Genomic DNA, 14,970 nt, shown 5'->3' with positions numbered 1-14,970 from the left:
GTTTAAAACCAAGCATAAAATTGAAATGACAGGCGTATGGTAGCAGATGCACATACGACTCTTCTTCTGGATAATCTTAATAGCCCTGTAATTCAAACCCTAACTCCCAGGAATCAAGAGGGGCTAGAACAGACATTTCTGAAACAGATCCAGAATAAGTACAGGCTGGCCCAGGTACACATAAGCAGTAGGGAGTGGAATTTTAGAGTCACTCTTTCTACTTCTACTTTCAGGCCTACAGCGCCCCTGGGCCACACCTGCACCCATCCCATTCAATGCCCATGGCCCAAAGTCCTTTCTCTCCCTCATCGTTGACCCATCCTTTGTGGAGTAGTTTATCTAAGGTCCTTCTTGAGCCCATTAAAATGTGCCTGGTGTGGCTGCCATATTCCTGTGCTCCTGCTTTTAGCTACTACAATAATCACGTAACACCTGAATCTCAGTGGATCACCACGTGTAGTGTGACAGTCTGTGGTAGGCCAGGAAAGAGGATGTTTAAGACCTGTTCATAGGACCAATTATGCTGTGGAACTAGGAAGTGGAGTCCCCACCTATCTCTGTTGATTTTCGGCCTCTTCTCAGTCCTCAAAGCTTTAAGAAAAAGAGGCTCTATAATTTATTAATAGGTCGTTCTTCTTTTGGAAGAAAGATGTGAAGAGGATAATAATTTTCCTATACACATCAAGGCAGTAAAATCATTTTCTAAAGGGAATATTTTTTTTTCTAACCAACTTCTGCAATGATTTTAAAATTTTGTGTCAAGTGTGTGTATGTGTGTGTTTTCTCCCCATAGTAGTACCTGCATCAGCAGATATAAGCCCATATAATGTTTACTGCCTCATGATTTCACCAGGCAAATTTCCAGACATTTCCAGGAGATGTCACAGACATCAGGAATTAGAGTGTGCCATAGGTTTCTGTGTGTATGCTAACTTTAGGAGCAGCATAAGAAACGGAAAACCAGTTGCCATCCAGTCGGTTCCTACCCATGACAACCCTGTAGGTGTGTCAGAGCTGAACGGTGCTCCACAGAATTTTCAGTGGCTGATTCTTCAGTAGTAGGTCACCAGGTCTTTCTTCTGAAGTACGTTTGGGCAGATTTGAACCTCCAACATTTTGGTTAGCAGCTGAGAGTGTTAAATGTTTCTCCCACCCAGGGACGCATAAGAAACAGAACATTTGAAATGTAACTTCCTAATAGTATAATGGAAACCCTGGTGGCATAGTGGTTAAGAAATACAGCTGCTAACCAAAAGGTTGGCAGTTCAGGTTCACCAGCCGCTCCTTGGAAACTCTATGTGGCAGTTCTACTCTGGCCTATAGGGTTGCTGTGAGTCAGAATCGACTCGATAGCAGTGGGTTTGGGTTTTTTTGTTTGTTTTTTTGGTTTCACAGTATAATGAGTTGGCTATGAACCCTAGAGAAATATAGGAAAGTACTTTGTTAACCAGTTATTCAACTTTACTTATAAAATTGGTTCCAGTTTCTGAAATTTGAGCTAATCTAAATAGCACATTACTTTACCATTGGCATCACCAGTTAAATGTTAATTATATATTTTTTTTCCCTTAAACTTCAGGTGACTTTGCTGTGCTCTTGAGCTCTGGACTTTCTGTTAAGATTGCCATTCTCGTGAATTTTATGAGTGCTCTAACTGCCTTCATAGGACTCTACATTGGCCTTTCAGTATCAACTGATCCATGTGTTCAAAACTGGATCTTAACGGTTACTGCTGGGATGTTCTTATATTTATCCTTGGTGGAGATGGTAAGCTTTATGGGTTTTTATTTTTCTAAACACTGAAAATGTAAAGCAGAGAAAAAACAGTAAAATAGAAGGATAGATAGGGGAGAAGAGAAGAAGAATATAGGCCATAATATAAAAAGACTAAGGAAATCCTGTGTGAAATCTAAGAGGGAAAGTTGTAGGTAGAGAGAACATAATTTTAGACACAGAAAATACCAACTTTTTTTTCAGTGAATTTAAGTGGAATGAATGAGACCTTTAGAATTGTCAAAAAGTGATCAATAGCTCATTCTGTTCAGTCTTTCACCTATATATAACTATACTAAAAAAAAAAAAAAAAGGAAAAGAAATGTCCTGTTAAACAGCCAGCTATGTGGTTTATACAATGCAAAACAGTATGACTGAATTTGTCATTGAATTCAATCATTGTCTGACTTAATTAACCAACTGTATTCTAAAGAGTAATGATTTCATCCTTAAATTTTATTGCCAAAGGGCCATCATGCGTGAGATATGAAAGAGAAGATTATTATAGTATTGGGTCTCCAAAACTACAACTTATATCTCTCTTTTTTTATATATAATTTTTATTGTGCTTTAAGTAAAAGTTTACAAATCAAGTCAGTCTCTCACATAAAAACTTACATACACCTTGCTACATACTCCCAATTACTCTCCCCCTAATGAGACAGCCCGCTCTCTCCCTCCACTCTCTCTTTTCATGTCCATTTTGCCAGCTTCTAACCCCCTCCACCCTCTCATCTCCCCTCCAAGCAGGAGATGCCAACATAGTCTCAAGTGTCCACCTGACCCAATAAGCTCACTCCACACCAGCATCCCTTTCCAACCCATTGTCCAGGCCAATCCATGTCTGAAGAGTTGGCTTCAGGAATGGTTCCTGTCCTGGGCCAACAGAAGGTCTGGGGGCCATGACCACCAGGGTCCTTCCAGTCTCACTCAGACCATTAAATCTGGTCTTTTTATGAGAATTTGGGGTCTGCATCCCACTGCTCCCCTGCTCCCTCAGGGGTTCTCTGTTGAGTTCTCTGTCAGGGCAGTCATCAGTTGTAGCCGGGCACCATCTAGTTCTTCTGGTCTCGGGATGATGTAGCCTCTGGTTCACATGGCCCTTTCTGTCTCTTGGGCTAGTAATTACCTTGTGTCCTTGGTGTTCTTCATTCTCCTTTGATCCAGGTGGGTTGAGACCAATTGATGCATCTTAGATGGCTGCCTGCTAGCATTTAAGACCCCAGACACCACTCTTCAAGTGGCATGCAGAATGTTTTCTTAATAGATTTTATTATGCCAATTGACTTAGATGTCCCCTGAAATCATGGTCCCCAAACCCCTGCCCCTGCTACACTGGCCTTCGAAGCATTCAACTTATTCAGGAAACTTCTTTGCTTTTGGTTTAGTCCAGTGGTGCTGACCTCCCCTGTATTGTGTGTTGTCTTTCCCTTCACCTAAAGTAGTTCCTATTACCAACTAATTAGCGAATGCCCCTCCCCCCTCCCCCCCCTTGTAACCACAAAAGAATGTTTTCTTCTCAGTTTAAACTATTTCTCAAGTTCTTATAATAGTGGTCTTATACAATATTTGTCTTTTTGCAACTGACTAATTTCACTCAGCATAATGCCTTCCAGGTTCCTCCATGTTAGGAAATGTTTCACAGATTCCTCACTGTTCTTTATCGATGCATACTATTCCATTGTGTGAATATACCATAATTTATTTATCCATTCATCCGTTGATGGGTACCTTGGTTGCTTCCATGTTTTTGCTATTGTAAATAGTGCTGCAGTAAACATGGGTGTGCATATATCTGTTCATGTAAAGGCTCTTATTTCTCTAGGATATATTCTGAGGAGTGGGATTGCTGGATTGTATGGTAGTTCTATTTCTAGGTTTTTAAAGAAGTGCCAAATCAATTTCCAAAGTGGTTGTACCATTTGACATTCCCACCAGCAGTGTAGAAGTGTTCCGGTCTCTCCACAGCCTCTCCAACATTTATTATTTTGTGTTTTTTGGACTAATGCCAGCCTTGTTGGAGTGAGATGAAATCTCATTGTAGTTTTGATCTGCATTTCTCTAATGGCTAATGATCGTGAACATTTCCTCATGTATCTGTTAGCTACCTGAATGTCTTCTTTAGTGAAGTGTCTTTTCATATCTTTTGCCCATTTTTTAATAGGGTTATTTGTCTTTTTGTAGTTGAGTTTTTGCAGTATCATGTATATTTTAGAGAACAGATAGGAAATGTCACAGCTAAAAACTTTTTCCCAGTCTGTAGGTAGTCTTTTTACTCTTTTGGTGAAGTCTTTGGATGAGCATAGGTGTTTGATTTTTAGGAGCTCCAAGTTATCTAGTTTTTCTTCTGCATTCTTAATAATGTTTTGCATACTGTTTATGCCATGTATTAGGGCTCCTAATGTTGTCCCTATTTTTTCTTCCCTGATCTTTATTGTTTTAAATTGTATATTTAGGTCTTTGATCCATTTTGAGCTCGTTTCTGTGCATGGAATGAGGTATGGGTCTTGTTTCATTTTTTTGCAGATGGATATCCAGTTATGCCAGCACCATTTGTTTAAAAGACTGTCTTTTTCCCATTTCACTGTTTTGGGGCCTTTGTCAAATATCAACTGCTCATATGTGGATGGATTTATGTCTGGATTCTCAATTCTGTTCCATTGGTCCATGTATCTGTTGTTGTATCAGTACCAGGCTGTTTTGACTACTGTGGCAGTATAATAGGTTCTAAAATCAGGTAAAGTAAGGCCTCCCACTTTGTTCTTCTTTTTCAGTAATACCTTGTTTATCCGGGGCCTCTTTCCCTTCCATATGAAGTTGATTTGTTTCTCCATCTCATTAAAGAATGTCGTTGGGATTTGGATCAGAATTGCATTAAATGTATAGAGTTGCTTTTGGTAGAATAGACATTTTTATAATGTTAATTCTTCCTATCCATGAGCAAGGTATGTTCTTCCACTTATGTAAGTCTCTTTTGGTTTCTTGCAGAAGTGTAATGTAGTTTTCTTTTTATAAGTCTTTTACATCTCTGGTAAGATTTATTCCTAAGTATTTTATCTTCTTGGTGGCTACTGTAAATGGCATTGATTTGATGATTTCCTTTTCGATGTTCTTTTTGTTGGTGTAGAGGAATCCAAGTGTTTTTTGTATGTTTATTTTGTATCCTGATACTCTGCTGAACTCTTCTATTAGTTGCAGTAGTTTTCTGGAGGATTCCTTATGGTTTTCTGTGTATAAGATCATGTCATCTGCAAATAGAGATACTTTTACTTCTTCCTTGCCAACCTGGATGCCCTTTATTTCTTTATCTGGCCTAATTGTTCTGGCAAGGACTTCCAGCACAATATGATGTATATCTCTTAAAGAAATAACTGATAATAACTCAGTCATCACTTTTCAGTCTCTGTAATCTTATGAAGAAATCAAATCTGGGAAATTCCAAACTTTTTTGCCTCTTGAAGTTCTGATCTCTACAAGATAAACCAGTATTTGTTAAGGACATCCTTTGTTGGACTTGTTCATAATTTAAATGTTGCAAAGTGAATGACATAACGATGATTCTTGTTGGAATAAGACAAATAAAAATGACACGAACCAACAAAAGAAATATCTAGCACTGAAAATTTATAGAAAACCAATCTGAATGGAAGTAAAATATGTAATTACATTTATCATGAAGCAGGTGAAATAAAATAAGCAAACTTGAAATTAATATGTAGAATAGGCCCATTGGGATTGACTAATGCTGTAGCAGAATCCACCTATTGTCCTGGAAATAAATCAAAAGTTTCCTAAGGAAAAAAATCTGAGAAACAGGCACCAATGCTTAAACAAACAGAGTAACAGCGCACTCATGAAGTAGACTTCGTCAGGGTATTCTCAAAGGAAAGGCCACATCTTTTTAAATCCCAGTGTCCAGTCTTCTGACTTCCTTGTTTTTTTTTTTTCTAAATTCTCCTGAGATTCTAGTAGATGACATAAACACCAAAGGTACTTCCACTTTTACAAATGTTCTTACAGACTATTTATGATACTCAGAAAAATTCCTACTTTTAATAGTAAAGATAGCTCCAAAGGGGGCAAACACTACCCCCCTTTCCTGAACCCCATTTCCCAATCCATGGTCAGGGTGACAGAGTCCTGTGACCTTTCCAGTTTGAGAAATCTGGATTTCTAGCTTTCCCTGACTTCCAAAGCACACAGTCACTAATCATTTAAGGATGTGAGCTCCCATTTGTTTAAAATGTCTACATATCAGTCCTTGAATTCACTCTTGAGCCTCCTGATTTTGACTTTCTAATTTCATTCTTCCTTATGGGTCAATTGGGTGAAGTTTCTGTATTCTTTTGAAGTGTATTCTGGTTTTGCCATAGTCTGGATCTCTCTTCAAGTATGATGGGTGTGTACGTATGTAGTCAATCATTTTTGTTTTCTTCAGGGTCTATTTTCCCAAAAGTAATCTGGGAAGATTATCAAGAACCATTTGTCATATAGAACCCTAGGCTAATACTTCATTTTCCCATCAATGTTTCTTCTCTTGGTCTTGTGTGAAAGCAATGTGGCTGATATCATATGAGATTCCAACTAGCATAAATCTTGACCTTGTTGCAAATTACTATTGGCCAAGGAAAAACCAGCATCCTGGCAAAAAGACAGGGAAGAAAATACTCTGAATTTCCTGGGGCTACTTCCTATAATCCAGGTCGCCTGCTCTCACGGCCTTCTGAATAACTTCTTCTAAACAAACACGCCTCTTTCACTTCGCACGCAGCAAGTTTAACTGTTGCTGTACCCTGAGACTATGCCAAAGAAAACAGTCTTTTGTCATTTAAACGGAAGAAAACAAGGTTTCAGGACTCTGTAAAATAGCAAAGAAAATAAATGACAGCAACTCAAGGGTAAAGGGGAAAACTTTAATCTACTGGTTCCATACTACTAAATTCTGGAGATTTACCAGGCACCTTCTGAGCTGAGTTAATGTGAAAAAGCTAGTAGATAGTTGCTTTGTTAGTTTCAAAGAAATTGGGTGTGTTATTTCAAACTCCTAAAAGAAAAAGAACTAGGGGCAAAAAATGGAGCCACTAGCAATGAGGCCAACAAGAGAAAGCCTTCTCTTGGGAAACTGCCAGCATAAATTCTCCAAAGTGGCATTGCTTTATCCAAGCACATGAACTCCCAGTTGCATTGAATCGTTTTCTAAAGGAAGTTAAGAATGAATGCAGCTCTGGGTGGCCAGAGGAAATGAATTCTCTGTTATAAAGATCAGTGTCCTAGACTGGGTTTTCCCCAAAGCAGAGGCTGAGACAAAGGCTTGTGTGCAGGGAATTTATTTAGGAGAAAGTCAATATAACAATGCATTTTTAGTAAGTTGACTGTCACTATGGGGGCTTCATCACACAGGACGTTCTTAGGAGGCTTATGAAATGTATCTCAGAATTGTTCACCTGGGGAATGAAAGAGGATTTCTCCACGGGTGCTGTCGCCATTGCTCAAAGCTGCTTCCACAGCATTATCTCTCCATGCTTCCACGTTATGCATGCTTGAGTGCCGGATAAGTTCCCACGGGGGACCCATGCCGGTTTTTCAGGGAGAAAAATGCAGTGTGGGCCTGAAGCAAGGCTCTTCAAAAACTAATCCAAATCCTCTTGCAACTGGTTTCTGCAACAATGTCTGGGGTTAGAGGATAAGAGATTTTGTAACAGCACGCCACCGGTTCCAGGTGCTGTCATTTATGCTCTGACTCATGGAGACCCTATGCGTGTCCAAGCAGAACTGTGCTCCACAAGGTTCTCAACGTCTGACTTTTTAGAAGTAGATAGACAGGACTTTCTTCCAAGGCATCTCTGGGTGGACTCAACCTCTAACCTTTAGTTAGCAGCTGAACAGGTTAACTGTTTGCATGACCTAAGGAGTCTGAAAGAGCACACAAGTCTCAAATACATTTAAGTGTCATCTATTCCAAAGCCGGTTCATGATGGTAAAAAAAAAAAAAAAAAAAAAATGGTAGCCAGCCAAAAATCCTACAAGAAGGGCTTAATACAAAGGAGTTAGTGCAACAAGCTCCGTAACGCTGCTGGTCTTGAAGGCATATTTGATATTTATCATTTCTGTCTTCTAGCACCCAGTCTCCATTCTTCTCACCCTCACTTTATTGACCTAAGATTTCATTTCCGGTGGCGCAACCCAGATCTTCACTGACGGGCCTGAATATTAGTTGCTTTGTCTTTGTCAGGCCATGTTTTCTGTAGTTGCCTATTCACCGTTGTCACCAGGCATGGAAGCACCAATTGATGCCCCAGGGAATCCCCTACATCCTAGATGTGCTCCTTCCTTCTCCATTGTGCATCCGCAACCCTGGTTCCTTATGCAATCAGTGACAATTGATTATATGAGGACAATTGTTCCTGCTAGTTAGTTAATTTCCTTTATCACCTGATCCACAAAACATGAGGAGGCCAAAATGACCAGGTGGTAGTCATAGCTTCAAGTTCAGTGGAGCTTATTATACTCTCTGGCAAAAACATTCTCCCTCCAAGGACACGGATCTCTAGTTTGCAGGAATAGGAAGGACAAGTTCCAGAAATAAAAAACTGGTAATGATTCTGTATCATTGCTTTTTTTAATTTTCTGTACTTTTTTTCCTGTTATCTTTATTTCCTTCCTTCTGCTTACTTTCCATTTAATTTTCTTGCTCAGTACGGTGGAATGGAGCCCTGTTGGCATGGTGGCTATGAGGTATGGCTGCTAACCAAAAGGTCGGCAGTTCGAATCCACCAGCCACTCCTCGGAAACCTTATTGGGCGGTTCTACTCTGTCCTATAGGGTTGCTTTCAGTAGGAAATCAACTCGATGGCAACAGGTTTCCTTTTTTTTAATAAGGTGGAATGTTATATCAGGTCTAGAACTAGTTTGTCTGGTTATACCCTCTGCTGAAAATTTGCATTTCCACCTGAGATATACTGAATCAGAATCTACATTTTAACAAGATCCCCAGGTGTAGATTCTGATTCAGTGTATTACCTGGGGATCTTGTTAAAATGTAGATTCTGATTCAGTATATCTCAGGTGGAAATGCAATTTCACAGTAGGGGTTTGAACTGGAATGAACTGGCTTGAAGCTCTGGTTATATCAGTGATTTTAAACCCTGTTTCTTTTCTAGTAAAATACAAATCCAGTTATTGAGTCAATTCTAACTCGTGTATGTCAGAGTAGAACTGTGCTCCATAAATGGTTTTCAATGGCTGTGATTTTATAAGGCATATTTCATAAGCTTCCTCAGAACATCTTGTGTGATAAAGCCCCCAAGGTGATGTTCAACTTTGGGAGTAGATCGCCGGGCCTTTCTTCTGAGGTACCTCTGAGTGGATTTGAATTGCCAGTCTTTCAGTTAGTAGCTAAGAGCCTAACCATTTGCACCATCCAGGGACCCCTGTTTCTTTTCTATTACCTGTTGCTGTTGAGTCCATTCTGACACATAGTGACCCTATAAGACAGAGTAGAACTGCCCCTTAGAGCTTCCAAGGCTATAAATCTTTATGGAAGCAGACTGTCACATCTTGCCACTTAAGGCTACCAGGTCTCCTTTATTGTCTAATAGAAATATCTAAATCTATAAATTTCCCTCTAAATACTGCTTTGGCTGAACCCCATATGTTTTATTATGTTGTGTTTTAAATATAAATCATTTTGAAATGTTTTTTAATTCCCCACATAATTTTTTTTCTTTGATACATGGACTACATAGAAGTGTGTTGCTTAATTTCTAAATATTTCAAGTTTTTCTTGGTATCTTTTAGTTGCTTATTTTGACTTGATTGCTTTTTGATCAAAGAATATGCTCTGCATTATTTTAGTCTTTTGAAATGTTTTGAGACTTGTTTTATGGCTCAGCATATGATCTGTCTTGGTGAATGGCCCACGTGCATTTGGAAAATGCATGAATACAGCAGTCGTTGGGTGTGAGGTCCTATAAATGTCAGTCAAGTCACGTTGGTTGATACTGTTGTTTATATCTTCAAATTTCTGACTGGTTTTTTTTTTTCTCTACATATTCTGTTAATTATTTAGGACATGGTGTTAAAATAGCAACCTGTACTTGTGGACTGGCCTATTTCTTCCTTTAGTTCTCTCAAGTTTGCTTCCTATGTTTGAAGTTCTGTTATTACATGGATGCACATTTAGAATCGCCGTATCTTCTGATGAATTGATACTTCTGTCATGCTGAAAGATTCCTCTTTGCCTTTGATTAAACTTCTTGAAGTCTCCTTTGCCTGATGTTAACATAGTCACATCTACTCTACTGCTCGTAGTTTTTCGTGTAACATCTTTTTCTATCCTTTTACTTTCCACCTTCCTGTGGAAAGTAAGTGATGGAGCCTAGATAGAATGTTCAGATTTACACAGGAGAAGTGTCTGAAAGAATCAGCAACCTCTTTGATTAATGGATTAGTATTCCTTTACCCTGTTTATCCGCTTCCTCTAAATCTTATTTATAACTGGATCTATTGGTTTTCTGTCCTCCTCATAGTCTCATATTGGCTACAAAGATTTCATGAAATATGTTCCCTATAGATATATCACTCCCATACCCAAAGATGTCCATGTCCTAGTCAGGTGAATTATGGATATGTTACCTTACATTTCAGAAGGGACATTGCTGATATGATTAAGGTTAAAGGACCTTGTGGTGGGGAGATAAGCTTGGATTATCTGAGTGGGCCCAATTTAACTACATGAGACCTTAAAAGTGGAGAATTTTTCCCAGCTATGGTCAAAAAAAAAAATTTTTTTTTTTTTTTTATGGTCAGAGAAAGAGATGATAATGACAGAAAAAAGATTAGAGATTCTAGGTTGCTGACATCAAAGAAAGCAGCCCAGGTAATACAGTGGTTAAGCTCTAGGCTGCTAACTGAAAGATCAGCGGTTCTGACCCATCAGCTGCTCCACAGGAGAAAGATGTGGCAGTCTGTCTCCATAAAGATTTACAGCCTTGGAAGCTCTATAAGCCAGTTCTACTCTGTTCTATAGGGTTGCTATGAGTTGGAATCAACTCCACAGCAACAGGTTTGGTTTGGACATTGAAGATAGAGGAATGGGTACAAGAGCCAAGGAATATGGGCTGCTTCTTGAAGGTGGAAAAGGCCTGGAAACAGATTCTCCCCTAGAAGCTGCAGAAAGAAAGCAGCCTTGCCAACACCTTGATTTTAGTCCAGTGGGACGTATATCAGACTTTTGACCTATAGAACTGTAAGATAAAAAATTTCTGTGGTTTTAAGCCACCAAGGTTGTGGTAATTTGCTAATAGCAGTGATAGAAAACTAATACATTCTCTTTGTAACTAACCTTGGTTTAGATGTGGTTGGGAATGGAGGCAGTTACGTAGGAGCATCTCATTTTGTCTGAGAGCCTAAAGTTTCTTCTGAGAAAATTATCAGAACTGGAAGTCTTCAGAATTTCTCATATTTACCTTCTCTAACATTTATAAAATTCCTCAAATGGAAGGAAAAGATACGCCCCCCCCCAAATTTTTTTTCAGAGCAGTTTGGATAAAAGAGACTTTATTTCTAACTAACATAATAAACCAAAAGAAGAAAAAAAAAAAAACACTGCTGTTGAGTCAATTCTAACTCAAGTAGAACTGCCCCATAGGGTTTCCAAGGCTGTAAACCTTTATGGAAACAGACTGCCATATCTTTCTCCTGCAGAGCAGCTGGTGGGTTCAAACCGCTGACCTTTCAGTTTGCAGCTGAGCGCTTTAACCGCTGCACTGCTAGGGCTCCTTAATATGACATACTATTTAAAAATGAATCAATTAATCAAAAAAAAAAAAAGAAGGTTGTGCCAAAGGAAGATTTATTTTGGATCTGAAACAATGTTTCAAACCTTTAGGCATTTTTCCTAAGGTTTTAGATCTTGTGAAACTATTTCCATAGCAACAAACTCATGGAAACCTCAAGGGGCTACACTACGGATGTAACTGGAGATGTCCTCAGAATTGGGGGAACTGGACAATTGCCCAGGACATTAATAGAACCCAAGTTGCTGGCAGATGAGTTGTAAATTAGGGAGACAGGCAGTGGAGAAGGAAGTGCCTCACCAATGCACGCCCAAACAAAACAAAGCTCAGGTGCCCCCTCCATGATGTCCAAGGCAAATGAGTTGAGAATATACCTTGTTTCCAACACTTGCCCCTGCCACAATCTCCCTTACCACGTAGTCCCCTCAGTTCCCCCCGTACACGTACTTTTTTGGATGCTCTTTTAAAGCTTCTTTTCGTCTTAAAGATTATTAGTGATGTGCCTTTAGCCCTGATCTCGTTTGTACAGCAAGAAAGAAGCAGTCACTTAGAGCCATTTGCATATCCATTCGCTTCTGGCAAATGTCAAGGGCCAGGCTTTTGCCTGGAGCATTTCCCAATTTCCAGATAAGTTTCCTTATATGAAATGCAGGGGAAAGAGTATTTGAACTTAAGATCCACTGCCTTGAAAACATTTCCAAATGCAAAAAATAAGACTTGAATATTAATATTAAATACATACAAAAGTTGGGTAATGAAAAAAGAAGACGGAAGAATTGATATGTTTAAACTAAGGTGTTGGAGAAGATATGTAATGTACCATGGACTACTAGAAGAACGAACAAATCAGTCTTAGAAGAAATACAGCCAGAATACTCTTTAGATTTGAGAATAGTGAGACTTCAGCTCACTTACTTTGGACATGTCATCAGGAAAGACCAATGGCTAGAAAATGATTAGTTTCTTAGTGCTGCTGTAACAAAACTATCACAAGTGGGTGGCTTTAACAAACAAACCTGTTTTCTCACGGTTTAGGAGGCTAGAAATCTGAATTCAGGGCACCAGCTCTAGGGGAAGTCTCTCTGTGTCCACCCTGTGGGGTGGGGTGGGTTGGGGAATCCTTCTCTTTCAGCTTCTCTTCCTCTGTACCTTGGTGATCTCCACTGGAATCAATCTTTCCCCATTTGTGCCCACCTCTGTGCCCAATCTGCTCCTTTTATATCTCAAAAGTGATTGGCTTAAGACACATCCTATACTGATATGGCCTGATTAACATAATAAAGAAAAACTTACTCCCCGATGGGATTGTATCATGTATCCTGTATCATGTATCATTTTCATGTATGGGGTTAGGAATTACAACGCATTTTTGGGGCACGCGATTTAACCCATAACAGACATCATGTTTAGTACACTAAAGGGCCAATGAAAACGAGGGAAACTGACACAATAGACTTAATATACCCAACAATGGACACAACAATCATAAAGATGGCACAGGACCAGGCAATGTTTTTGTTCTGTTATACAAAAGGTTTCTATGAGTTGAAGCCGACCTGACAGCAACTTCAACAAGAACGTGAGTATTAAGCCCAGTCAATAAACAGCATTATGAATAGCCCAAGTTAAAAGCATCCTTTGGCTTCCCTACAATTATTTTAGCCCAGTAAATGTAACAGCTTCAAGACAGTGAAAAAAGGGTATAACAAATTAGCTCATGAAAGAGCCACCTTTGTAGCCAGGCTTTTCCTGTATGAATCATATGATTACAAAATTACATTAAAATAGAATCTTATGCTTTTAGAAGATTGATCCCCTTTCTATTTCCCAACAATTCTTTATATTTCAATCTACTGAGTCTTTCTTTCTAAAGAAATCTAGATAAATTCAGTACTATTTAGTCAATAGTCTGCAATTACCAACTTGGCTCTTGTAAATGGGTCCTTTCTCCATTCAAAAAACGAGCAAGTTATCCCTTCTTCAAACTTTGACAATATCTGAGTGTAATGCCCTTAACTAATACCCACCCACAGGAAGGGGATATTTTCTTTGAAAAAAGACATAAAAATTAACCTCGATGTATGTGTTTTTTTCAACAAATGGTGTACTTGAAAACAATGAGGGCAACCAGCATCATTTTAAATAATGTTCCTTTGCTGAAAAGAAAAAAGGTAAGCTTTTGCAAACCATTTCAGGCAGCAAAAATTAATGTAATTTAATATTCACAATTGTTTCTTCACAAAAGCAAGAAGTATGAATCATTCTTATAAGAATTTGAAAGATTCCTATTCTCTTTCTCTAAAAATCAGTCAAAGCTTACACTTAGAAATTCTCTACTGAGAACATGATTAAGATTCTGCTTTGATGACTGCTGAACTCTCTCTGTAATTTAAAAAGAAAACCCACCAGAACTGTTCGGTTCATTTCTGCTCCTCACATCTCTCTTCTAGTTCCTCTCCCAAGCTTCGCCCTCTGCATACAAACATATCTTTCAAAGTCATCCATTTCTTAAAATACAAAAGCTGGCTGACAGCTTTCTTTGCCGAGCTATAAAAGCTATATTGTTTGTCTAACTCAGTCCTTTCCCTGAAGGAAGAAATGGACAATTGTTAAATGAAGCTTCAAAGCAGGTAACATTTTTGTCTCTCCTGGTTTTGAGTAACAACGACCATCATAGTGACATCAGTGCCACAGTTTATGACTCATGGTTTACAAAACAGACACTTTCATTTATCTTCTGCTGCAAACTGTTTCATAAATTGCCTTGGGAAAATACCACTGGGAAGTTATAGGCTTATAATATCCTGTATTTGAATATTCAGGAAATAACATTTCCAATGCTGAATTTCTAAAAATAGCCTTGAGTGAAGCCTCCAGTTTGGCCATCACAGATGCACCAAGAGCTGTGGTTGAAAAGGAAAATTAGAAGTGCTGCATTAAGTTGTTTTATGAACATAGCTACTAATTGAAAAAAATCTAGACCCAAAAGATGACCTGTCTTGGGGCTGGAAGGGGTTGGGAGTTATTGTGGAAAAGATACAGAGTTGCAGTTCGGGGTAGTACAAAACTTCTGGAAATAGATAATGGTGATGATTGTACAACATGGTGAATGTAATTAATGTCACTGAATTGTATACCTAAAAGTGGTTAAAATGGCAAAATTTTTCGTATGTATATATGTATATATACACACACACATATACAACCACAATAAAATTAAAAACAGATCAAACAAACAAGCCAGAACCTGGGTCAATTGGAACAAATCTCCCTATTTCAGAGTATTTTTGAGTCTACATACACTAATAATCAAATATGATTCTAAAATAGAACACACTCTAACACACCCCTTTTCGTTGACGTCAAAAAGGATAGCCAAGAAAAGGAATTCAATAAAAAA

General features: G+C 38.7%; 1 protein-coding gene across 1 annotated transcript in view; it reads left to right on the top strand.

Moving 5' to 3' along the window:
• Nucleotides 1-14,970, top strand: part of SLC39A12 (solute carrier family 39 member 12) — an 84,540-nt gene that overhangs the window by 57,267 nt on the left and 12,303 nt on the right. Inside the window, exon 12 of the mRNA XM_049881899.1 lies at nucleotides 1,580-1,767. Within this exon, the coding sequence (XP_049737856.1) occupies nucleotides 1,580-1,767 (188 nt within the window). The remainder of the gene's footprint in view (nucleotides 1-1,579; nucleotides 1,768-14,970) is intronic.

This window comes from Elephas maximus, chromosome 4 (genome assembly GCF_024166365.1).
Source record: "Elephas maximus indicus isolate mEleMax1 chromosome 4, mEleMax1 primary haplotype, whole genome shotgun sequence".
Taxonomy (NCBI): domain Eukaryota; kingdom Metazoa; phylum Chordata; class Mammalia; order Proboscidea; family Elephantidae; genus Elephas; species Elephas maximus.
This window is presented reverse-complemented; position numbering and strand designations above follow the sequence as displayed.